This window comes from Pipistrellus hanaki (genome assembly GCF_964339955.1).
Source record: "Pipistrellus hanaki genome assembly, chromosome: 3".
Classification (NCBI taxonomy): domain Eukaryota; kingdom Metazoa; phylum Chordata; class Mammalia; order Chiroptera; family Vespertilionidae; genus Pipistrellus; species Pipistrellus hanaki.
In genome coordinates, this window is record NC_140505.1 from 150,704,089 (window position 1) to 150,731,499 (window position 27,411).

General features: G+C 36.3%; 1 protein-coding gene across 5 annotated transcripts in view; it reads right to left on the reverse strand.

Annotated features, from left to right (window-relative positions):
* CNTN1 (contactin 1) overlaps window positions 1-27,411 on the reverse strand; it is a 269,971-nt gene that overhangs the window by 67,104 nt on the left and 175,456 nt on the right. For all 5 annotated transcript variants that reach the window (XR_014794409.1, XM_084876636.1, XM_084876637.1 and 2 more), the window contains one exon: window positions 10,279-10,399. Coding sequence is in view for 4 of the 5 variants with exons in the window: in XM_084876636.1 (XP_084732762.1) it covers window positions 10,279-10,399 (121 nt within the window). In the remaining variant the exon portion in view is untranslated. The remainder of the gene's footprint in view (window positions 1-10,278; window positions 10,400-27,411) is intronic.

Consider the following 27,411-nt stretch of genomic DNA (forward strand, 5'->3'; position numbering starts at 1 on the left):
GAATAGGAGCAAGGAAAGTAGGTGATATAGTAAATTTGAATCACTGATATTTGGCCATGTCTGGATTTGTAATATGAAATATAAAAATATTTCCTTTTTAAAAATTTCTTTGCCTATGAATAGAGATTACTGGTCCTCCCACTAGACCTCACAGCATTTTGTTAGGTGACATGATAAAATTCACATGAAAGTCCTATAGATATAACTACTATAAATAATCTAAAACATTTAAACATGTTGAATGAATTGTTTTTAAGGCTAAAGAGCACATTATACAATCAAGTTTTAAGACCATCTACTATAATTTATTTACTGGTTTTGCTATTGCAATTATAATTATATGATATTGGCTAGTAGAAAAAAATATATGTTTTAAATTACTATAGCTCCCCTTTACCAGCCATAAATATATCATCAGCAAAAACAAAATTGCAAAGTGTCTGTCAGTGACCCTATAGCATAAACATTTCTTACCCCCCACAAAAGGCCTACAATTTAATGTTTACACACTGATTATTTTATCTCATTGAATATTTCTGAATTAGCCTCTGGTCATATTATATCACAGCAATGCATTGGGTGTTGTATCTGAAATCAGGCTGCCTGAATTCAAATTTTGATTTTCTACTTGGTGGTTGTATGATCTTGGGCAGGTAACTTAGCCTCTTTGGGACTCAATTTCTTCATGAGTAAATGGAAATAATAATAGTATTTATCTCTTAAAATAGTGCCTGTTAAATAATAAGCCTGTAATAAATACTGCATATCCTTATGTACAAGGTTGGGCAAAAATAGGTTTATTATTGTCAATATGAGAATAAATTCTTGTATTCTTATTTATTATTATATTATTCTCCATACAAACAACTGTAAACCTGTTCTGTCACACCCTATAATATAATAAATACACTACATATAATATGACATGTTTCATTATAATATATACCATGTAATTATATTTTATTATTTAATGTTATACATTAAATTATATAATTATATATTTATTGTTTACTTTATATTCAAAATATGTTTTTTCATAGCATAAAGATTGCAGTTGCAAACATATTTTGCTGGCATAAATTGAAATTATTTTTAAAACACGAACTATTGATAATTACCAGTTATTCATGCTCATCAAGCTTTTGGACATCACTGATTATCTGTACTGTTCTTGCAATTTGACATCATTAGCATGATTGTCAGCTTACTTTGGTGTTGTCTGGCAAACACACGCTGACGTGTGTGAAGTCTGTGGAGGGCACCGGAAGGGGGCACCTGGCAGCATGGCACATTGATGGAGACCTGTGCCCCCACTCTCTCTCGGGGTACCAGCATGGAGAACAGCAAGTCTGCTGGTTGTTTTCTAAGGGAGTCAGGGACACAGATCAAGTCTGTAGCAATGAATTAATTCCAGTTTGCCAAGAGCTGACCAGTTTGATTACAAGACAGAGTCAGGAGCAGGTTGCTGAAGAAGAGGGCAAGGACTCCTCAAAGGCTACTTACCTCACTGTAACCCCGTGAGGAAAAAGAAAAGTGATCTAAATTTATAGCGTTGCACATTTCATAACATCATCTACCTGTTTATAATGCTCACACCATTGTTTTTTTTTTTAAATTTATAAAATGAAGTGTTAAACTAGAACATTTTCAAGACCCATCTTGAAGCTTAAAAAAGTGTGACCATTCTGAATGACTTGTATGCTTTGTTAATATGGCTAAAAATTTCCTTGAATTTACAGTAATTTACACTGACCTTACATTGAGAAATAGGATTTCAAATCATTGATGTACTTTTTAACTTCAGTAGGAATTGGGAAAGCTGTTATATTTACTCAAGTTTTTAAAAATATAACTACTAATGAATGTTAACTTTGAAGCAATCAAGTTACTTTCTAAGTTCTGTATTTATTATAAACACATATACATTTCAACTCATCATTTCCAATTTAGTATATAACTAGAGGCCCGGTGCACAAAATTCATGCACAGGGGTGGGAAAGTGTCTCTCAGCCCAGCCTGCACCCTCTCCAATTTGGGACCCCTGAAGGAATGTCCGACTGTCCATTTAGACCCAATACTAGTGGGATCGGGCCTAAACCAACAGTCAGACATCCTTCTTACAATCCAGGACTGCTGGCTCCCAATTGCTCACCTGCCTGCCTTCCTGATTGCCCCTAACCACTTCTCCCTGCCAGCTTGATCGCCCCCTAACTATTCCCATGCTAGCCTAATGATGTCTAACTGCTTCCCTGCCAGCCTGTTTGCCCCAAACTTCCCTCCTCTGCTGGCCTGGTCACCCCAACTGCCCTCCCCTGCAGGGTTGATCGCCTCCAACTGCCCTTCCTTGCAGGCCTGGTCCCTCTCAACTGCCCTTTCCTGCTGGCCATCCTGTGGTGGCCATCTTGTGTCCACATGGGGGCAGAATCTTTGACCACATGGGGACAGCCATCTAGTGTGTTGAAGTGATGGTCAATCTGCATATTACTCTTTTATTAGATAGGATAGAGGCCTAGTGCATGGGTGGGGGCCTGCTGGTTTGCTCTGAAGGTGTCCCACATCAGAGCCGGGGGGGGGGGGGGAGGGAGGAGGGCTCTTGGGGTGTGGGGTGACCTGAGCGAGGGGCCTGTGGTGGTTTGCAGGCTGGCCACATCTCCTGGTGACCCAAGCAGAGGCCCTGGTATCTGGAATTTATTTACCTTTTACAATGGAAACTTTGTAGCCTGGAGTGGAGCCAAGCCTCCTGCTCACTCCGTGGCTGCCACCATTTCTGTTTGGATTTGTTTACCTTCTATAATTGAAACTTTGTAGCCTTGAGTGGAAGCTTAGGCCAGCTTGGCTTCTTCCATTGCCTGAGAAACCCAAGCCTCCCTCCTGTTCTCTGTAGCTGTAGCCATCTTGGTTGGGTTTATTTGCATACTTTCTCTGATTGGCTGGTGAGCGTGACTGGTGGGTGTGGCTGGTGGGTGTAGCAGAGTAATGGTTAATTTGCATAGTACTCTTTTATTAGGTAGGATGGTTATAGAGAACTGAACTGCCTCTAGTAGCTTTTGAATTTGTTGATTCTCAATGGAGAGGAAAATGCTTAAAATCTGGGCGGGCTTCACTACTGATAGATGTATTGCTATGGTTTAGTGGCAACCAGAACCTGGATGCCTCAGAATGGCGCTCCATCATTGTTCCAGCCAGTGAGAGCAGGTAGGGTCATTTTCCTGTCTCATTCCCACTAGGGCTGATGAGCTGGAATCTTTAAACTGTCTCTGTGGCAAACTCTCTTGGACAGAGCAAATGGAAAGCAGCGGCAATTATCCAAGTATCTGAGGTAAATGTGTGTGTTTTTTTGACCCAAATTCTTGAAAAACTACTTCAAAGATTCTCTTTGATTTGACTGTGATGATTAAGACACATCTTTCTGCCTAAAGTGATTCTCTTTTCTGTATCTCTTCACATGAATGTGTTGTGTGTGCGTGTGTATGTGTGTGTGTGTGTGTGTGTGTGTGTGTGTGTGTGTATGTCTATGTGTGTGTATTGGGGGCGGTAGGTATTTGTGTATTTGTATGCCTGTCTAACTTTGTGTATATACTACACAAAACCTTTTCTCTTTTGTTTCAAATTTTATGATTAAATTGACTTAGTTAAAGCTCCTTTTGAATGACTTTAGGTGTCATACCTTAACAATAATTTTGAATATAAACCCACATTTGATTATGAAATAATAATTTCAATACATACAGGAATTCTTAAACACACTATGAATATTTACAGCTGATACCACAGAAATCTAAATCCTGATTTAGCACCAAGAGTTTCACAAACATTTAACATGACGGCAGACTCTGTGTCCCTTTTCTTTCACTAATATCCAGGGTCTCTGAATTAGCCATACAAATAGAACATTAAATAACTCAAAAGTTATAAATATAAACTTTTAAAATGCATGTCTTTGGCTTTACCTTTTACCACAATATTTTAAAAATAAATTACTATTTATTGGTATGTGCCAGATGATGGAAAGGAAAGGGGAAAAGAGCAGAAGCCAAAATCAGCAACTTGCTACTTCGCGGCAGCAGTTCTAGGACAGACTTGGTAATCTTTCTGGATCACATCAAATTAACTATAGAAAGTTTTAGAGTACTAAATTTTAGAGTACTAGCTATTGACATTTTAGAAATTAACTAGATATTTTATTTTTATATATCTGCAAAAGCCTATTATAATGAGAAAACTGAATTGGAGGTCCAAGATGATTGTCACAAAGGAGATGGGTAATACAGGGCAAGTCTCGTTCTTTCAGAGATCAGTTTCTTGTAAAATTAAAGCCTGGCCAGTGTGGCTCAGTTGGTTGGCCATTGTCCCATGCACTGAGAGGTTGCAGGATTGATTCTCAGTCAGGGCACATGCCCATGTTGGGGGCTTGATTCCTGGTGGGGGTCCCAATAGATGTTTTATTCTCACAACAGTGTTTCTCTTTGTCTCTCCCTGTCCCTTCCCCTCTCTCTAAAAATCAATAGAACATTTAAAAAAAATTAAATAAGAGAATGAAAGTTGTTTAGATGATTTTAAGGACTAATCTAGATTTAAAATTGCATATTCAAATTTGAACATACCTGCAGAGATTTTATATAGCTACTGTAAAGAAGTTGGAAGGAGCCCTTGCTGATTTGGCACGAGTGGATAAAGTGTCAGCAGACTAAAGGATTCCAGGCTCGATTCCAGCCAAGGGCATGCTGGTGTTGCAGTCTTGATCCCCACCCCTACCTCCCCAGTAGGGGATGTGCAGGAAGCAGCCAATCAAGGATTCTCTCTCAAAATCGATGTTTCTATCTCTATATCTTTCCTCTTACTCTCTGAAATCAATAATAATAAAAAAAAATTTAAAAAGAAGTTGGAAGGAAAATACATAATAAATGCATAATTTGCTAAGGGATCATTAGGACCCTTTGTATCTTAACAAAATATGTTTATCTATTTTATATACTTTTAAAGAAAGAGTACTAATTAATCTGAAACAACTCCAAGTAAATGATTCAAAAATATTTGCCTGGACAGTGAAGAAAGGGAAGCCTTGTATATGGTCTCTGTTAATATAGAATAGCTGGAAGTAATACATCCTCAAGAAAATTTTCTGTAAGAAAGACCATTAGCCAACCATTATGATGATGGTATAAAATAAAGCAATATTATTCAGACTAAAATGTATATTGACAGCTTGCATCATATTACTTATTTGGCTATGTTCATTTATCCAACACAGAATTTAAAAGTGGGTTAGTCATCAACCAAAATGACCTCCTTAAGGAAGAATCTGTAACCATATCATTAGGCCAAGTAATAAAAACTTCAGTGGATTACATCAAATAAAGGTGACATCTAACTTATATGCTATTTCATTCTGTTACTATATTTGGCCTTAGAAATAAAGTGGAAAGCTTTAGAGAAATACATACATACATATTCCCATTTAAATAAAAATCTGCAGATAATGGTCTAAGTTTCTAATATAATAATATAAAAATACAAATTTGATTTGGAGATAAAATGATTTTACAATTTTATATTACCCACTTTAACTTCACTTAACTTTAAAACATTTATAGTCTGGCCAGCATGGCTCAGTGATTGAGTGTTGACCTAAGAACCAAGAGGCCATGGTTCGATTTCCGGTCAGGGCACGTTTTGGATGCAGGCTCATCCCCAGTGTGGGGCATGCAGGAGGCAGCCATCAATGATTCTCTCTCATCACTGATGCTTCTTTCTTTCTCTCCTTCTCCCTTACTCTCTGGGGGGGGGGGGGGGGGGGAGGAAAGCATTTCCAGCCCAGCCCATGTGGCTCCGTTTGTTGAGCATCATCCCATGAACCAGGAGGTCATGGTTCAATTCCCTGTCAGAAAACATGCCCAAGTCATGTGGGCTTGATTCTCAGTAGGTGATGTACAGGAGGAAGCTTCTACCTCCCACTCCCTTTCCCTCCTCTCTCTGAAATCGATAAAAATATATTTTAAAAATTTCCAAATTTTGTGCAGCCTATATTGGGATTGAGAATGAGACCAAATGCTTCAGGTACTAAAAGTCTTTTCTCTCTCTCTCTCTCTCTCTCTCTCTCTCTCTCTCTCTCTCTCTCTCTTTCTTTTTAAATTTCAGCCTTGCACTTTATACATTTTGTTTAATGCATTTTATCAGATGTAAAAAGGGGGGGGGTCTGAAAATTGTAATAATTATTGCATTTTCTATTTTGGCCATTTTAATGGCAAACAAAGCCGATAGCATTGCCAAGGATATTTATAATATTACAGAAATTCCATGGAAAAACAGTAAAATATGAAGGTCAAAGCCTAATTTCTTGCTTTTGTGGATTAATTTTATGGTCCATTTTTGAATGCTGTCCAAAAGTGCACTCATGAAAGAGAATTGAGATCTGGCACGTTGCATAAATGTTCCCACAATGCTGCTGAATAAATCTTGAAAAGTCTTTCCCCCTAAAGGACACTTTTTTTAGCTGAAGAGTTTTAAATCCTCTAGGAATAGCTTTGCTAAAGAACATTCATCCAGGGATGTACATATGCGTCACACATGCTTGATTTAGCAAACTGAAATGCATTTTATGGGACTTAAGAAGTAAAACATTTGTTACAACAACACAGAAGGAAATTTGTATCAATCCTCTTAATTTAGATTTTTATAAAATAAATTTAAAATCATTTTAAGTTCTATAGCTGATTTTTTTCTTAAACTAAGAATAGTTTTAAATCCTGAAGAATTTTTAAATATTAAGCAATTAATAGTTGTTTGACTCATACATTTCTTTGCCTATATTATACACACATATATTATAAAAGCTTGGTTCTAATATATTATAAAATCTTGTTTCACTGATACAATATTATTTTTAATTGATGTCATGAGATGATTGTGACCATTGCTGACTATGTAATCTGGTGAAAATCATTAATTCTGTTCCTAGGAAAATGCACATACACATGGAACTTTATGTACAATTTCAGGATGTGTATGGACCCCTTGATGTCTGTCCAGGGCATCCAGGTTATAATATCCTAGACTAGATAAAAACAAGTAATTAAGTGGATAAATAGACTGATAATAATATTACTTAAGGCAGTTGTTCTTCATATAGTATAAGAAATATAATAAATAAAGTAATTTTATATCCCATGATTTAAATATGTAAAGGATATTTGAAGGTCTACTTTATATACATTTTAACACAAATTATATGGAAGTTCATTTCACTATTTTAATTGCAAATGTCTCTTGATATAAAATGAATACCTTTTATATTTTTAGAAATAAAGTTTTCAGAATAATTATGACTCTGCTAACTTTTAAAATGCTAAGCAGGGAGCACCCTTCTAGTTGATAGATGGAATGCTGGCCAGTTCATGAATTGCTTAATAAAGCCAATTAGATCTCCAAAAAATAAAATAAAATGCAAAGCAATACTTTTCATCTGCTCATATAATTTTATGAACATGATGCAGTGCAGGGACTTAAAATGCTATCAAAGTATATTTGCTAAGTTCCATTGCTTTAAGATATTGTTCTAGAGACTAAAGACATTCATTGTTAGAGAATGAAAATAGTTATAATTTTACATAATACCTGCTATAGCTTTATTTTATTGAGTAAATAATGCATATTATGCTGTGTAAAATACACATTATGATGATTATCAATAATCTAAGTATGTGTGAATAATATCATTAGTATTCTTCAATTATATCTGTAAAACTTTCTGAATACTGGGAGTTTACTATAACATAATTACTATATGAAGAAACTGATATAATATATTCTAACATAACCACTATTATAATAATATTATTATAATATTATTATTATTATTATTATTATTATTATATTCATTTAATACAGGGTAGTACAAAAGTAGGTCTTCAGTTGTTTGTATGGATAATAATATAATCAATATCTATAATACCTATCTATCTATCTATCTATCTATCTATCTATCTACTTACCTATGTATCTATCTATCAGCCTAATATGCTAAGTGTCAGACCAATTAGTGGACCTTTCTGTCAACCACTCAACCAGTCACTATGACGAGCACTGACCATGAGGGGGCACACATTCTGACCAGTAGGTTAGCTTGCTGCTGGGGTCCAAATGATTGGGACTGGGCAAGAAGGGCAAGACACACCTTGAAGGCCTCCCACAGTTTCTCTCCGGCTGGCCAACTTCCCGAAGTCCCTCCCTGGCTGACTAGGCCCTAGCAGCCCCCCATAGGGACTGGGCAAAATGGCCATGATCAGCCCAATTGCAAACCAAGCCAAGGGACTCTACCCATGCATGAATTCGTGCACTGGGCCTCTAGTAATTAATAAAGAATAATAGAAGAGCCCAGCTGGCTTGGCTCAGTGGTTGAGTATTGACCTATAAACCAAAAGGTCATAGTTTTGATTCCCAGTCAGGACACATGCCCCGTGTTGTGGGCTCGATCCCCATTAGAGAGTGTGCAGGAGGCAACTGATCAATTATTTTCTCTCATCATTGTTGTTTCTATTTCTCCCTCTCTCTTCCTCTCTGAAATCAATAAAATATATTTTTTAAAAAGAACACAAGAATAAACTGAACTCTGAATTAAATGAACTCTCTTTGATTTAGTATTTTGTAGCTTTGGAGTCTTATTAATATTCAAGTAAGTGTTATGTGAAATGAATGTCTAAGTTCAGTTGGTTAAAGAAATTTCAGCTAGAATTCTTAAAACTTTTTTGGAGAACACAGTGAACTAGAATAAAATACTTCTCAGCAATTTCCCAGTTTGACATGGGGACTCCATATTATCAATGCTCTATAGGGAACTACAGAAGGCACATGAGATTGGGTGGAATTGTATTGATCTAGATCTGGAAGAGGGGTTGAGAAAAACAAAACACAGAAAACATTTTATTTGTCTGTGCAAAAATATTAACCAAAATGTGCAATTAAATAATGGTGAAGACATATTTCTAGTAGGTAAAATATAAAAAAGTAGACTTTTTTCTAATAGAAAAATTAGACATAGACACAGAGAGAAAATGAGAGCTATGAAACTATGCATGGGAATTCTGCAGCTCACTAAAATTAATTAAAAATTATGTAAATTATACAACAGTAGAGAATATGACAGGTACACAGATTGTTATAAAACACTAGAGAAGTAGTAATTGTTGTGAAAGTCTAAAAGAGAGGCTCATATTTGGAACATCCAGAAAGGACTCATGAATTTGTTAATACTTGAGTCACACTTTTTAAAAAAATATATATATATTTTATTGATTTCAGAAAGCAAGAGAGAGGGAGAGATAGAAACATTAATGATGAGAGGGAATCATTGATCAGCTGCCTCCTGCAGGCGTGTGCCCTTGACTGGAATTGATCCTGGGACCCTTCAGTCTGCAGACTGATGCTCTATCCACTGAGCCAAACTGGCTAGGGTTTGAGTCACACTTTGAAGGATAGGTAAGATGTGAACAACAAACGATGAGAACAGGCCATGGAAGAAATGCAGTGAACCAAGGAAAGGAACGGAGGAAGAAATGCTAGGGTATTTTTGTAGATTAGTTGGATGGTGGGATTGGTTATGAGGAATGGTGAGAGATTAAGGCTAAGGGCTGAGGTAACCCATAGAACTTCTTGGGTGCTTAGTTAAAAGGAATGATTTTCATTGTGCAGACAGCCAGTGAAGAGCCTATGGATGATTTTGGAAAAGATAAAGCATGCCCTGAGGTGGCCTCACATGTTTACAGTATTCAGTACCAAAGGGGTTACATTTTCAATATGCATCAGCACTCTCTCAAGTATGTATAAGAACGAAAGCACTAGTCTGAACACAAGCACAGAATGGAAACATGACACACATATAAATTCAGTTTAGATTCTAAGATGATAGTAATGAATAGATAACATTGGCACAAGCATATTTTTTTCCATGAAAAAATAAAGAAGGAAACACCACTATATTCAGCACATAAAAAAGCATTAGCAGGAACTGAGAACTTCTGGTAAGCACTGTTTACAAGCACAAGCGTTTAGTAGGGGGTCTGTGGTATAAGTTTCTAGAAGGCATGTAGTTAGTAAAACAAACAAAATCAGTGTTGTTTACTACTTGTCTGGCAGAAATTACTCTTAGGCATGACAAGCTGTTCTCAAGAATCAATTCTCGGAGTATCTAAGACTTTGGGCCAGAGTTACCAGAAGATTATACATATTTCTGCAAGTGGAACAACTTGGGCTTTATCATTTTAGAATGTAGGGAACTCTTACCTCGCACAACAAGGTCTGCCGAAGCGGAGGTGTTGTCCACGATGGTCTGCGCGGTGCACGTGTATCTGCCTGCGTGCTTCAGCTGGGCATTGCGAATGAGCATTTCCCCATTGTTGTCCAGCTGGGGGCAAAGCAGCAGGCATTCAAGTCAGTACATTTTTTTTGACCAATTACATGGCATGTAAGATACAGGAAGGACATTTTTAGTCTAATAAAATGAACCCCATGAAAAGGCTTGTATTGTAGATATGCCAACCACGTGTCTTTGCTCAGGATACTTAAGCTTTGGGCTTTCTGGGGGGAAGGGTGGAATAAAGTAAGTTAATTACTCAAGGTCCATTTTAGCCCCAGTATCTTTAATATTTTATCATTTCTACTAGCAGAGGACCATACTGGGAGAAACCAAGGCATGACAGACACTGTGACTTGGGACCTTTTAAAGAGAAATATTAAGGTAAAAAAAAAAAAAATCTTAGTGATGAATGCCAGTGAGGACAAATTCATGCTATATGGCTAGGAAGAATTATTAACGTGGTCTGGAAAAATTGATCTACTTGACTAATTTCAGGATGTGTCACAGTTCATTTTACAAAGTCTACAGAAACTGTCAAAAAGGAAAATTCTACTTACATCTTTTTTCTTTTTTTTTTTGCCAAAATATAAGCTCCATATGGGTGAGGATTTTTGTCTTGTTCACTGCTCTATTCCCAATGCTCAAAAGAGTACTCAGTACTATATATATATATATATATATTTTGAAGGAGGTTCGAGGGGATTTTGCTTGGGAATAATAACACACCACCTCACTGAAATTTCTAAAATTAGCTAATATTTACCAAATGCCTAGTCTGTACCAGGTCCTGGGCTATGCACGTATACATATTATCTCATTTAATTCTCTTTGGAGATAGTTCCTATTATGTTCATTTTACTAAAGATAAACGTGAGAGTTAAGAGTATCCATGTAATTTAACTAAGGTCATTCAGCTTCTCTGGTAGTGAGAGCCTGCCTAATCCTCGCTCATTATCTCCAAAAAACATTCTCTCTCTTTTTTTTTAATTTATTTTTTATTGATTTTATACAGAGAGGAAGGGAGAGAGACAGAGAGTTAGAAACATCGATGAGAGAGAGTCATCGATCAGCTGCCTCTTGCACACCCCCTACTGGGGATATGCCCGCAACCAAGGTACATGCCCTTGACCGGAATCGAACCTGGGACCCTTCAGTCCCCAAGCTGACGCTCTATCCACTGAGCCAAACCGGTCCCGGCCAAAAAAAATTCTCTTAAGAGAATTTTAAAAAGTCAATTTGGCTTTCCTGAGAACCAAACATATTGATGTACTTTTCCAATCATATTAAAGAATGAATATTAAAGAATGAATGGTTAATAAGTAGGTTAATATTTTACATAACGCTGGAGGGTATTATTTATGTGATATAATAAACCTGCAGTTTTCTATTTTATTTTAATGACCCTATATGAATAGATACTTCACCTCATCATAGGCTCCCCCAGAGGCCCCTTCACATATTAAATTCCAGGCTGGATTTGGAAGGTGATTGGGCTTACAGTCCTTGCTTGGTGAACGAGGTTAAGAATAAGAGCAGTTTTAATCTGAGCAATTCAACTGGTTGTAACAGAATACTACTATCTCCATATAAAGAACTGGTCAGTGGTTACACACCTTGTTCCTTGATACTAGTCATTCTGAGTGAAAACATAGAGGTTATGCAATTTAATTTCATTCGGGGTCTTGCTGTCTCTTGCGATCTAGATGGGCTAAACATACGATGTCTAAGGTTTGTTGTATAAATTCTTGAGGTAGGCGAGTTCTTTCCTTCTGCTTTTTTTAGTTGTTTCTTTGCCAGTCGAAGGGTCTCCAGGCTAGAAATGCAGCCCTCTCCATATTTCTGTCATAAAATCTACTAACACCAAGTGTTCCCTAGTAAAGTGGGTTTACTGGAGAACTGAAGGTGCTGGAACTGGTTGTATCCCCCAGGATAGGGCAAATCAACAGAAAGAATTATCTTCCATTTCAAAGGTCTATTCTTAAAGTCCAGGTGGTTATATTTTCAGCAGGAATTCCCAGTGACTGTCTCCTCCCCCAGTGCTCTGCCTTCTTGCTGGTATCCACTGCCACTCCCATCTCTAGCTTCTCTCTGGTCTTCTCTTCTATCCCCTGGACTAAGAATTATGCTTATCTCCTCATGTTAAGCTGCTTAATTCTTTGATGGCTGCTTGGATTCTGACCACACTTATTTTTCAAAGCCTTTGCTGTTTTCAGTGTTTTTCATTTCTTTACCTCTTATTCCTCAATCCATTTTATTATGGTTGTCCTATTTATTCAACTCACTTTATTTCTACTAACATTTGACTTTTTCTTCCCCCAAAACTTAAATTTTTCTAGTCACCTATGACAACACACTTTCCAAATACTTTGAGAACATTCTCAACCTCTTCTCTTCTTCAACTTCCTTATAATTCCAGCATAAATACTGCACCATATCCATCCCTTTTCATCACTACTGCCTCTGCCCTTCTCCAATCTACCAACATCTCTGACTGAGTTACTATCTCCTGTTTGGTCACAACTTCCACCCCATCTCACGCTATTCTTTTCTCCATTTGTCACCCAGAGTGACCTTTTAAAAATGCAAATATGATCAGTCATTTACACTCTCGGTAAAGACAAATTGAAACCTCTAGAAAGTGTCCCCTTCCCAGATAAGAGTTTTACAATGACAAATCCGGCTGCATTCTGTAGATTCTGTCCAATATTCCTCCTCAACTCATGCCACTGTTTCAATTACACTCTGATTTCAAAGGAGCACTCCTCCTTTTCTAGGACTTAAATTCACCTTGTTCTCTCTGATCTCTGGTCCTCCATGGTAATTCCTCTCCTAAATCCCGCATTCCCCACTCTCTTACCACCATCACCCAAATAGCCCTTATCCTCTCCCCACCAACACCACTTTAGGTCATTTCCTCAAGCAAATCTTCCCATTTTCTCTTGTTATATTTTGTCATAGCACTTCTTACCTCATGTCATAGTATATATCTCAACTGCAATGAAATAACTGTATAATTATGTGGTTAAAATCTGAATCCATGGAGGACTGTGAGTTTAATGAAGGAGAAAACACACCTGTTTTGTTCAGCATTGTATCCCTGTATATATATCTCCATATGTGCTATATCCATAGGAACCAACATAGTACCAGGAACTATACATTGTTTGAATGAACTAGTCAAGTTGCTTATCAAGAATTCTGGCATCTGCTTTTTTAAGATAATATGTATTCCCTTCAGCTACAAGCAGAATTCACTTAGCAAGTTCATATAGCCTATGAAAATTGCAGCACCTCATAAGCACATAATGGGACTTATTTTATTTGGTATCAGCATGAAGTATACACTCTTGCTGCCTCCTCTGACTATCCCTTCACCCAACTCCTAGCCTCTGGAGACAACTTACACTTTATCATTTATTTTCTTTCCTGCAGACTTGTGTACATATCTATTGCAATGTCTAGATTCCTATATGTCCCACTTTTATCACTTGGCTAACTTCAAGTCATAGTTTAGATGCCCCTTTCTTCTCTGGAACCCAAAGGCAGGGCTAGGCATTGCTCTTTGTACATTTTTGTTATAATTATCTCTCTCTACTATAATTGTTTAGTTGTTCATTTATTTTATTAGACTGGAATTCCTTGAGAGAGGGACTAGATCTTAATTATTATTGCATACAAATAACTTATTGAAATATATGACATACATGAGGAATTCAACAAATAAATATTGCATAAATGAATTAATAAACACCTATTGCCTAAAATATTTTAATTAAATTGTTTTAGTAATTTAATACGATTTTTCAGGCAAGATAATGAATATATATATGAACAGAACAACCAGAATGACTGGAACGGACAGTCTCTATGATGCACACTGACCACTAGGGGGCAGATGCTCAATGCAAGAGCTGCCCCTGGTGGTTAGTGCACTCCCACAGCAGGAACCCAGCAGCCATTCATTCCCTCAGTAGTCCTACAGGTCCAATCTCTAGAGAACAGGCTAGGCACCATTGGACCAGTGCCACCAGCATGATCCTGACAAGGCTCCCAGCCTCTAGGAAGTCAGCTTCTGGGGACATGGCTGCTTTTCCTCCCTGGACAGTCCACAGGAAGAAACAATATAAAAATGGCCAAAAGGTGGCTCTCGACAACCAGCATAAATGTCAGCGAGACAGAAAGGATCCTGGGCCACCAAGGGCATCCTGCTGCCTGCCCAGAAGGCAATCACATCCCACCCCATCCACATACACACACACACAACTTGGGACCTCATCAGTGCACGAATTCACGGACCAGGCTTCTAGTAATGTTATAAATTTTTTAAAAGCTGAATTGAGAACAACTATTGTTATTCATATACATAAGATCAATTACCCATAAATAATATATTTCAAATTATTTATATACTAATTCCATGAAGAAATATAAATGTTTCAGAAATAAAAAGCAAACTTATAGAGAAGAGAATGCATTAGCATATAAGAAAATGGAAGCCCATTTTTCCAACCAAATGTTTTATAAAAAATTGGGCCATTTCCCAAGAGAGGCCTGACCTTTGTCCTCAGCTTCTGAAAGGTAACCTATATGTCTTTCTTCACCTGGGTACCTTGGGTCATACTGAATAGTCTAACAATGTGATTTAGTATGGGAGTTAGCAGCACCTGTTTAGTTTTAGAGGAAGAGCTGGGGCCTAACTGGTTTGGCTCAGTGGATAGAGCATGAGCCTGCGACTGAAAGGTCCCAGGTTTGATTCCAGTCAAGGGTATTATATATCTTGGTTGTGGGCACATCCCCAGTAGGGAATGTGGAGGAGGCAGCTGATCGATGTTTCTCTCCCGTCAATGTTTCAAACTCTCTATCCCTCTCTCCTCCGCTCTGTAAAAAAAAAACAAAAAACAATAAAATATATTTTGAACATTTATTAGAGTAGGAGCTGGGCTCCATCAGAAAGAACAAGATTGGGATTCAGGCGTCTTGGGTCATGTGATATCAGTCAACCTACAGACTGGGATTAACCATTTAGACAATCAATCAGTTATGTCTATGTGATTAAGCCCCAAGAAAATCTCTGGAACCAAAGCTCAGGTAGACTTCCCTGGCTGGTAATACTCCGTGCTTATTGCTACATACCAAGGTTGATAGAGTGATGTGTCTTGATTCTCTGGGAAGAGAACAGAGGAGGCTCTGTTTGATTCTTTTCCTGGACTCTGCCTTGTGCACTGCTTCCCTAGGCTGAGTTTAATTTGTATGCCTTTCCTGTAAAATACTATAACCATAAGTGTCATAGCTTTCAAGGAGTTCTGTGAATTACTCCCAGCAAATCAAAACTGAGACTGGTTTTGGCAACTCCCAGAATGTGTAGTAGGTTTCAGAAGTGAAGTTGACCTCAGAGACTGTGCCCAAGTTTGTACTTGGCCTAAATCCTCATACCATATTAGTAATAAATAGAATTATTCCAATGGATGAGGTAAAGAAATATTTTATTACTTATAACTTATATTTAAAAGTTATTTGAGGGGAAGAGGAAAATTGTGAGGAAGGTAACTTTTTCTAAAGACTAATTAGAACATAGTTCTGAGTAATTTTAGCAAAATAAACAATTATGGTAAAATAAAATAACTTAAACACTATATATTTATAAAAAAAAAAAAGACTAATTTAATAGGCTTTGACATCCTTAATAGCACTGTAGTTTGACACCGAATATTCACTAATGGAAAGATATTAAGTAAAATCATTTAAAACTATTATGACATAGATAATAATATTATGGAAAGAACAATGTTTGCATAAAAATAAAAAGCACTCAGTTCAATTATATGCTTCATTATGTAAACTCACTACATTTTTGCTTTATGTTCTAGGAGAATGATAATCCTATTATTAAACTGTTATTTCAATGAGCCATGTGATTAAATTTAAATTTTAAAAATAAAACACTTCAGAAATTAAAACATTTTCTTTTAAAATAAAGAAATTGAGAGCAAAGAAATAATAATATAAAAATAAACAAATTGTGGCACTGTAATTGCTCTCTGTAAAATATATTTGAGTACTCTAAACTTAACATTATATTTTTCTTAATAAAAGTGCTCTTGTTTTTCCACAGACTCTCAATTTGAAGCATAGTGTTCTTTATTTATTTTATTCTGAAATCAATACTGGGCTCATTACCTTTATACTTTTCACATATAATGAAAGACACAAATTATTTTATGTCAAAATATTATATTGAACTTACACCTATTGGCTCTTCATAGTGAAACATGAATTTTTGGAGGTGAAAAAGACAGGTTTTAGGAAATTTTGGGAATTAAGGGAACCATGGAGGAAGCACAGGGCTAAAGAGCAGCAGAAAGTACATTTCCATAATATAGGGGAGCTGAAAAGCTGCAACAGGTACATTTCCATAGAATGAGGGAGCTGGGAACAGCAAGAGGTCTATATTTACAAAATAAAGGGAAGGAAGCCCTTCATCCAGAAGGAGGAGAAGGAAGCCCAAAAGGAATAGGAAAATAATAAGGAAGGAGTGGGGGAGAACTTCACATGTCCCATGTAAGGTTTGATCTTTGACTGGTTACTATAGTAACTTCTGTGTTCAAAGATCAAACCTTACATGGGACACGTGAACCAATCAGAGGGGATATCGGGGCACCAGGATCTATAGCCTTTATAAGCCACAGGGAAAAGGAACTCAGTGGGACCCTTTCCCCACTTCCTACATGGGAGTCCATTCTGTGGGACTCTCCCTCTCCCCACGTGGGAGTCTGTTCTTGTTCTTTAATAAATCTCCACCTTTGCTATAACACTTTCTGTAGTGGATTCATTCTTCGATTCCATCAGACAGAGAATCCAGGTCCCAGTCCAAAAATTCCATAACAATAGTAAATTCTCTGAAAGTTTTAATTAAACTATTCTAAAAGTTTAATGCTAAGCTCATTTTAAAAGTCAGCTCTTTTTAAAACATTAGAAATTAGTTGGTAATGACAGGCCTACTTTTATAAAGCAATAATAAGTGACTTTAACATTTATTCTCATTTGCTCTATATTTGGGGAAGGTGTGGCATTAAAATGCCTCAGAAGGAAAGCAAAGGAAAAACATACTATATCACTTCCAATATAGCTGTGTGTGTAGAAAAGCTTTCCTGGAGGTTTTATAAATGGCACTAGCACTTTTCATACCTCAGGAGAAGTAGAAGTTCTCAGTGGTCAACAGAAAGCTTACAAAGCAAGTAAAGATCATGGACCTCAGCACATTCTAGCCACAAATTAGATACGAATGCTCTCTATATTTTTCACTAAAAACCACAGCTTGGCTGAGTTACAGAATGCTTCCCTTCATATGAGGAGAGTTGAATCACATACTGGAAATTGTGATAGCACAGCTCAGGGATATTCCAAAGTGTATATGTGGTTTACCACTTAGAAATTTCCCAAATTTGAATCAAAAGACTTCCAAAATATAAATGCCTATATCTTCCTTCCCCCTTCTGACATGAACTAACTCATTCCTGTAGCATAAATGAATCTTACTAAGTTATATTAACAATTGAACTAATCATAATGAAAAATATTACTGATATGGTACAGACAAGGGCTGCATAAAATGTATAATTCATAATGGGTTTATATCAACAAAAACATTTTTTTTGCTCTATAAAAGTTCAGAATGAAGGCATCTATATTGAAGGTTGGAAGAAAGCACATCCTTTTAAAAGAATAGTTTAGAAACTTATAAGTAAAAATTATTATCCTATCTAATAAAGAGGGAATATGCTAATTGACTGCCCCACCCTCAAACGTGGTCATGCCCACAGCCAATAAGGAGGGAATATGGTAATTGACTGCCATGCCCTCAAAGATGATGGTGCCCACAGCCACAAGACGGCAGCACCTAGTCCCCTCAGCCCCGCTGGGCTGCAGGTGCATGGCAAGGCCAGAGTCCCCCAGTCCTCTCAGACTCCCAGCCACCCAGGGCTGGCCTAAGGCACAGGCAAGCCTTGGATGGCAACTGCCCAGGGCAGGTTGAGACTTGCAGAGGTGTGATCACCAGGTTGTCTCCTGCCTCTGAGGGGTCCAAGACTGTGAGAAGGGGCAGGCTGGGCTGCCCCCTCTAGTGCATGAATTTTCAATCACTGGGCCTCTAGTATATGTATAATACATGCTGTACTCATGAAAAATATAAGCATTTCTTTTTTTACTTTTGACTGGTTATGTTAAAGAAAACTTAGCTATAGCAACATACAACTTTACGTTACATACAACTTTAAACTTAAACACCACCATCATCAACATGACCAACAGTAAATATTTAGTTAAGGACTCCTAGGTGCCAGGAATTACTATAAATACTTTACAAATGCAAACTCACTTGCTCTTAACAATAGCCCTGTGTGATAGGTAATTTTCTTAAGCATTTTTGTTTTGTTTTTTAAATATATTTTTATTGATTTCAGAGAGAAAGGGAGAAGGAGAGATAGAAACATCAATGATGAGAGAGAATCTTTGATTGACTGCCTTCTGCATGCCCAACACTGGGAATCGAGCCTGCAACCTGGGCATGGCATGTGCCCTGACCAGAAACTGGATGATGACCTATTGGTTCATCAGTTGACACTCAACTACTGGGCCACACAGGCCAGGCTTGACTATATTTTAGAGATGAGGGTGCAACACTACTACTGCTACTGCTGTGGCTGTTAATAGGATACTACTACTGCTACTAATGCAAGTGTGTTATGTGCCATTGAGTTGGCTTTGATTCCTAGTGACTCCATGAATGAGTACGATCCACAATGTTCTGTCCTCAGCAGCCCTGCTCAGCTCCTGTGGATGCATGCCTATGGTTTCTTTTATGTAGCCAAACCATCCCGATTTGGCTTTCCTCTTTTCCTGCTGCCTTCTATTTTCCCCAACACTATTGTCTTTTCCAACAAACCCTGCCTGAAATTGTTGGGAAAATACAAGGAATAGATGGGATACCAATAGAATTATTTCAAGCCACAGAAACTTATTCTATCAAAATCTTAATATGAATATATCAACAAATATGAAAAACAAAACAATTGCCTGCAGACTGGAAACACAGAATATATATCCCAACCTTTAAGAAGGAAGATGCCAAGAAGTGTGGTAATTATTAAGACCATTGCTCAAATTTCCCATGCAAGCAGAGTGATGCTTAAGGTGAGGCAACAAAAAGTCTTCCAGCTTATAGGGGGCAAGAAAAGCCAGATGTTCAAGCTGCTACAGATGCTACTATAAAAACTGCTATTACTACTTCCACTATTGCTACTGCCACTGCTATCACTACTGCTAATTTATTAAATGCCTTTTAGATATATTATATGTGAGAATTTGTTAGCGACTTTATCTTTGTTGTCTTATTTAATTTATAATTATTTGGGAGACACTATTAACATTTCCATTTTAGAGAGAAGAAATTTGAGATTTTGAGTTAAGCTACTGGTGGAAAGTTTAATAGTTAGCATACAGTCCTGGTTTCACCAGGTCAAGCTATCACCAAACTAGTGCTTTATAGATCAGACAATAGGATTTAAGTTCTTAGTTTGGTAGGTAAATGTGTATACTGCCTCATAGCAGGGTGAATAAAATGTGTTCTTATTTTATCTATATATTCAAAAATAAGAAAATAGAAAGAACAGTACAATGGCACCTGTATACCAACCAACTAGAGTCAATAATTGTAAACTTCCTGCCATATTTGTTTTATCTAATTACCTATACAGCTGGTTCTATATTTTATTTTCTCTATCCCCCACCTATTGTTGAAGCCTTAAAAAACAAATCAGATTTCACTCCTCAAAACATTACATTGAATCTCCAAAAAAGGTAAAACATTCTCTTGCACGATAAAAAAAAATAAAAAACAAAAAAACATTTTCACACACAATTAACACTAATTTCCTAATATTATCTAACATTCAAGTTAGTGTGATTTTAAGGAATACATCAGCATTAAGATAGAATGTAAAACATTTTATATATATATTTTTTAAAAGTCCCAATTTTTGGAAAGAATCTTTTAAATCTTTTGGGCATTTTTAAAAAGTCGCAGGACGCGGACAAATTGTTAAAAATCAGGACTGTCCCACCAAAATTGGTCTGGTCACCTTAATATATATATATATATATATATATATATATATATATATCCCTTAAAAACATTAAAATGAAATAATGTTATTAAAAATTGAAAAGCATACATAAATTAGGGAAGTGGTGAAGAAAAATTATTGGGAAATCACCCTGTATATATAGAACCAATGGAAATGTTGAACATCCTTAAATTTGACCATCTTGATGGCCAAAGAGTCCAATTATGATTAACTGGATTATTTTAAATTCAAACTCAAAAAAGAAGAAATTTTTCTTGAAGTCTCTGCCTTAGCATTTTGAATGAGGGACAAAAACATCAAAGCTTTGGATTTAGAAGCTATGTTTTAGAGTTGAAAGAAAACTTGGGTATCATTTAATTTGTATGGTTTTTAAATTGGCTCCCATTGGCCTCAGGGTTCTGAAGATCTTCACGGACCAGTTGGTAGAGGAAAGGATCAAAATGTGGAATTTTTTTTTACAGAAAAGAGTGAGAACCCTATGGTTAGGCTTTTGGCTATGTCGTCTCCTTCACATGCTCACATACATGCACACAATTTCTTCAGTCAGAGCAACCTTACATTCATTTTTATAATTTATTGGAGTTCTAATTTAAATTTTCTTTGCAAAAAAATAAATAAATAAAAAGAATTCTGCTGCTAAAATTATTTATTGTTATTTTCAAAACTTCTGATGTAGCCCAACATCCTCATGAGTCAAATGAGAACCTTGAGGCTCAGAGTAACTGTTTTGCCCAAGATCATATAACTAACTCTTCAATGGCAAGACCAGCTCAGTGGATAGAGCATAGGCCTGTGGACCAAAAAGTCCCAGGTTCGATTCCGGTCAAGGGCATGTACCTTGGTTGTGGGCACATCCCCAGTAGGTGTGTGCCAAAAATCAATTATATATATAATTGATTTTTATATATATATATATATATATATATATATATATATATATATATATATATATATGTATGTATGTATAGTGTTCTATTCTTAATGACAAACTGGAAAAAAAATTAATGGTGTTTTCTTTGGGGGTTGGGGGGGGGGCGGAAATGCAACAGCTAATGACAAATAGTATAGATTCTCATCTGCTCAAAATAATATAATCAGAAATGAAATAATCAAAGTCCACGATGTAAAATACTAACATTGCTAAAACTCTATAAAGTTTCCATGCTTATTTTCTCTTTTTTGAAATGCTCACTGTATTTTGCAAGAATAACAGCCAGAATAATTACTGCAGCAATATTTAAGTATGCAAGGGGTTCTATATAAAACAAATGGGTCTTTAATATTCTATGCATTTTTGGAGATTTCCCCAAGCCAATACATCTCTGAAGAACAAAGACTGCTTCTATATGTACTTAATTCCTTTCACTTAACATTGCCACCAACAAATGCTTACATAGATGAGGCTATGGGATGTTATGCTAGGCACATGTGTCAAACACAAGGCCCGCGGGCCAAATCCAGCCCGCCAGGCCTTGCAATGTGGCCCGCACCGCGCTGTCATCACTGCACTCCGCTGTCAGTTTATGACATTGTCAGTTTGTGACTGTTCAGTAAACCATTCGGCCCGCGATTTAGGCTGGATTTTAGATTTTGGCCCCTTCTCTGATTGAGTTCGACACCCCTATTAGAGAGTAACTTTGTCTCATGTGGTCTCTATACTAGCAGTGTGATGAGATTAGAAGATAACGTGAGAATAGGCATACCTGGTGAACATAGATACCCACTTCCATGCTAACTGATGGGAAGAGCAAATAAAACACAATAGTTAGGTTTAAGGAAAGGTATTAGGGTAGTAAAAGGGAGGTCAAAAAGGCATATGTTCACACAGACATGCAAAGGAGAAAGATATGACAGAATTCTCTAGCTTTTTTTCAATTAATTACTGGTAAGAACTGAGAAAATATTTGGCCAAAGGTAGAAGGCCTTTATGAGTTTATGTGTCACAGACTATGTCAAGGGATTATACACATTTACATATTTCTTTCTCTCTTCCACTGCTTATAAAAATATATGACGCTAAATTCACACAAAAAAACCAAAACAACAACCATGAAATCTACTCTCTATTCCATACTTTTTTTGGCAATGTTTACTTTAGCCTCATAAATTTTTTGTCCTCAGCATTCTCATCTGCTCAAAATAATATAATGCTCTTCCTGCTTAAAACCTGTCAGCAGCCAATCCATTTATTCCCAGTCTCTCTTTTTTAATCTTCCTCTAGAGTAGTGTTTCTCAATTGGCACAACAGACAATTTAGATCAGATAATTTTCTGTTGTGGGGACTATCCCCGGTATTATAGGACGTTTAGTCACACACGTGTTCAACAGATGCCCATACACACTGCCCTCCTCCAACCGCCCTGCAGTTGTCACGACCAAAGTCGCCTATGCAGAAAAATAGCTCTGGGTTTAAAGGCCTATATCATCTCACTGTGCCTGCTTTCTTTTTTTTTTTTAAATTTATTTATTGATTAAGGCATTACATATGTGTGCCTGCTTTCTGTAGCTCTAATTTGACCTTTGCCTTTTCCCATGTTACTGTTCTACCCTCGTGTTCTCTTCCAACCTGTTGTTCCATAACTCTGGACAACCTTTACCTTGCTCAACAGTGAACAGAGTAAATGTGAAATTAAAATAAATAAAATGACCCTGTTTCATTATTGTTATTTCTCCCTCTCCCCCTTCCCCCCCCTTTTTTTTGGCATGTCTTGCAGAAGCAAAATTTCTGTTCAAGTTCATAACATGCTCTAGGATGGAATATATATATGTCTCACACATATTTAACATATTTTTGTGACATGTTCAGTTTAATTAATAAAAAAAAGAAATATGGCCTAAGGCACATGTGTCAAACACAAGGCCCGCGGGCCAAATCCAGCCCGCCAGGCCTTGCAATGTGGCCCGCACCGCGCTGTCATCACTGCACTCCGCTGTCAGTTTATGACATTGTCAGTTTATGACTGTTCAGTAAACCATTCGGCCTGCGATTTAGGCTGGATTTTAGATTTTGGCCCCTTCTCTGATTGAGTTCGACACCCCTAGTAAAATCTGTCTTCTTTAATTATGAATGGTGTTGTCAATATAGTCAGAAGAAATGCACACCCACATATCTGCAAACATACACATAAACCTGCCTACCTAAAGGAGATCACTAAGAATTTTATAGGTAGATGACCTGAGACTCTGTGAATTTGATTAAAATGTATTGCAAGGTAGCTAATAGTATAGCAAAAATGAAGTAATTTGGATAACCTTGAGTGAACATAAAAGGCTCATTAATCAAGAGTATTCTTTCACCATTTGCAACAGCATGGATGGAACTGGAGATCATTATGCTAAGTGAAATAAGCCAGTCTGAGAAAAATAAATATCACATGATCTCTATAGGTGGGATATAATGATCAACATAATTTGATGAATAAGAATAGATCCTGAGACAAATGGCAGGGGAGGGAGAGGGGTTAGAGAGCAACCAAAGGACTTATTTGAATGCATATTAGCATAACCAATGGACATAGTCACTGGGACAGTGGGGGCTTACCCATGGTGGGGATGACTGGGGCAGGGAGAGTCAATTGGGGGAAAAGGAGACATATGTAAAACTTTAAACAATTAAAAAAAGAGTATAGCATAAATTCTGAGTTGAACATTACTATCTTACAGTGGTTATCTACATAAATGTAGGTATGAATATTAACCAATGGATGATAAGTTTGAGTAGAGAGGAGCACAGGGACTGCAGTCAGACCACCTGGTTTCAGATCCTCCCTCTGCTGCTGGCAAGGTGAATAATTAATTTCAGCAAGTTACTTAACCTTTGTAATCCTCAGTTCTCTCACCTCGAAAATGGAGAAGATCACAACAATAATATGCATTCCATAGAAGACTGCTATGAAGATCAACTGAGAAATACATGGAACACAATTAACCCAATGCTGGCCAAATAGTAAACACTCAACAAATGTTGACTATTTATTGTCTCTTTACTACCCTCAGCAAGGAAATACAGAGAATTTTTTTTTCTTGGACTAAGTGTCTTACACAGCAAGCAGTGCAATAATTAATTTATGAAATATAGGATCTACAATTAAAAAAAAAACTATCTGGCAAAAGCTATTGTAATTTTCAGTGGGGAATGATTCTCTAGTATTATATAAAGAGTATTCATAATAATCACTTCCAATCGGCCACATCTTGTGCCAAGCAATCTATAGGCATTCTCTCATTGAATCCTCACAAAAATGGTATGAAGTAATTGGTTTTGCAAACCCAATGAAGTAATCTGAATGAAGTAAGTGAATTATTAATAACATTTTACAAAGGGGGAAATCTGAGGCTTAGAGAGTCTTACTCATAGACTCAGTCACAGGATCCGAATTGAAAAAAAATGGAGCTTAGAGGTCTGGTTGTGGCCCAGCCTCCGAATTCATATTTTATTTATAAATCCAAAGCAGATCAAACAATTAGCTTCTTGGTAAAGTACAAGGTTAATATTTATTTGTAAGAGAATCAGAAAAAAAAATGACATTGGCAACAGCCAGAATTCCAAGTTTAAGAAACTCATGTGATCAACAAAGATAATAGCTCTGACAGGAAGAATGTTGTCAAAGAGTTTAAAGAAAATGACAAAGTTTATGACAAAAGATAGATGGCTATTAAAAAAATAATTTCTGACGATCAAATAAGTAGTAGACAAAAGTCCTTTCTAGAACAAGAGGGATTATAAATTATATTGGTAAATAAAATGACTCTGCCTTTGGTATTTTAGGGAGTAAATAGCTATGAATTAGAAAATCAAAATCGAAGCCATTTCATAGTTTGAAGTAAGTCTATGGGAAATATATTTGTTTAATTTCATAAACAATCATTCCAGACTGAAATTTGAAACCTTATGCAAGTCTGCCACAGAGTGGTCAAAATCTGGAACAGCAAGCTAAAATTAAAGCACTGAGTACTGAGTAAAATTATTTACTAAAATTAAAGTGGAAAATAAAAACTCAGGTTCTTGAAATAAAATGTTTAAACTGTGAGGTCTATAATCTCTTCATTAATTAGAGCTTCAGATATTAATGTTAGCAATTAAAATGATTAAAACATTTGACAACTATGACAGCAACCAAATGTTTACATCTGAATTTTAAACTCACAGATTTGGCTCTGATTTATTTTGGATCAGTGCTATATTTGTTTCTGCCAGTATTTTATTCACCCATCACTTTTCCAGACTTGTGGTATGTGCTCAGTACAATATTTTAAATGAACAAATGATACTCAATTATTGAAATATTACCACAAATTTTTTTAAATATCAAAATATTATTTAAGAAACCAATATATATACTGATATTTTTACCTGTAACTTATTAGCAATGTTCCTTGCTTTGCTATCCCTAATACCTGATATTTCTATTATGTTTTTCTTTTTTGGTTTTTAATTTTTTAAAAATTTATCTTCATTATTGAAAGTATTACAGCTGCCCCCTCCCCGCTTTTGTTCACTCAGCTTTAGATGGAAAGAGCCCCTAGGACCATGGTCTAATAAGGAGTGCAGAAGCAATTACTGGCCATCAGGATTATCTTTCACAAGGCGGATCAAACACAGATGGTGTTTGCCCTTGGATCCTGTGTTGTACATTTAGCAGTGAAGTCTGGCTTTGAAGTTTGCCTTAAAAGAGAAAGAAGGCGTGAGGGAAAGCTTTATGGGTTTCTTAGGTTCAAAAGACAGAACGAAGTTTAAGAACTTATTTTAAAGTATTCTTATCTTTCCCCCCCTTTTTTTTATATTTAGAGAGTTGGATCCCATCTGTTCATCTACAATAAAAAAATAAAATAAAATAAAATAAAATAAAATAAAATAAAATAAAATAAAATAAAATAAAATAAAATAAATAAAATAAAATAAAACTATCTGGCAAAAATGCCAAAGTGCTAAAATGTGCAGGAGATATTTTCGCTCAATTAAGCTGCATAGTTAGCCAGGGCACATGTTTCCTACACCTCATGCATCATTATCTGGTGGGCTGAGCTGAAACCAGGGTTGGTGAGCCCAGAGCATGGGTGTGCAATTAGAGTTCTCCTTTGGGTAAACTGAGGGGCAACTTCAGGGATCTCTGGCTGCCTTCTGCAAAAGGGGGGAGGGGGGCGATCGTGAGGGTCAAAGTCTATTACATTCTTATGGTCTGCTTTATTATTTATTTCTAATTAGTGTTCCAGCGATTTCTTTATTTTTCACTCATTTAAAGGAAAGAGCTCTTTTCTCCCCTCTCCCTTTGCTAGTTTCTTTTTTTGTGAAATGTTTATTTACATTAACCAACACAATGTAAATATTGTGCTAAAAACATCAAGAGGCTCGGCAAATAAGAGATTCAGCTTCATTTAGGCAATGTTTACCCCAACATCTGTTTAAATAGACTTCACAGCAGCTATTAACTACTTTTATAAATTACGGTTGTTATATTTTTGGAATTATTCAATTTATAAAACCAAAGAAATAAGCAAATGTAAAGGTCTATTTTCAAAAAAAATAAGATTTCTGTTTAGCTCACTTTAGTTTTTCTTACATTGAGTACACACTGAGTATCATTTGCTTTTCTTGCAAAACAAAACACAATTGGAAGAAATTATTAAAGATTTTGGGTCAATTTTACTAGTTTTGGGTATGCTTATGATTAAGCATATCAATATAGTTTGACATATAAGGAAAATATATCACATGATATAATGATAAAATAGTTCTCTGCCGATACCCAGTTGTCATTTTTTATTTATTTTACATATATATATATATATATATATATATATATATATATATATATATATATAATTGATTTCAGAGAGAAAAAGAAAGGGAGAGAGAGATAGAAACATCAGTGATGAAACAGAATCATCAATCGGCTGTCTCCTGAATGCCCCCTACTG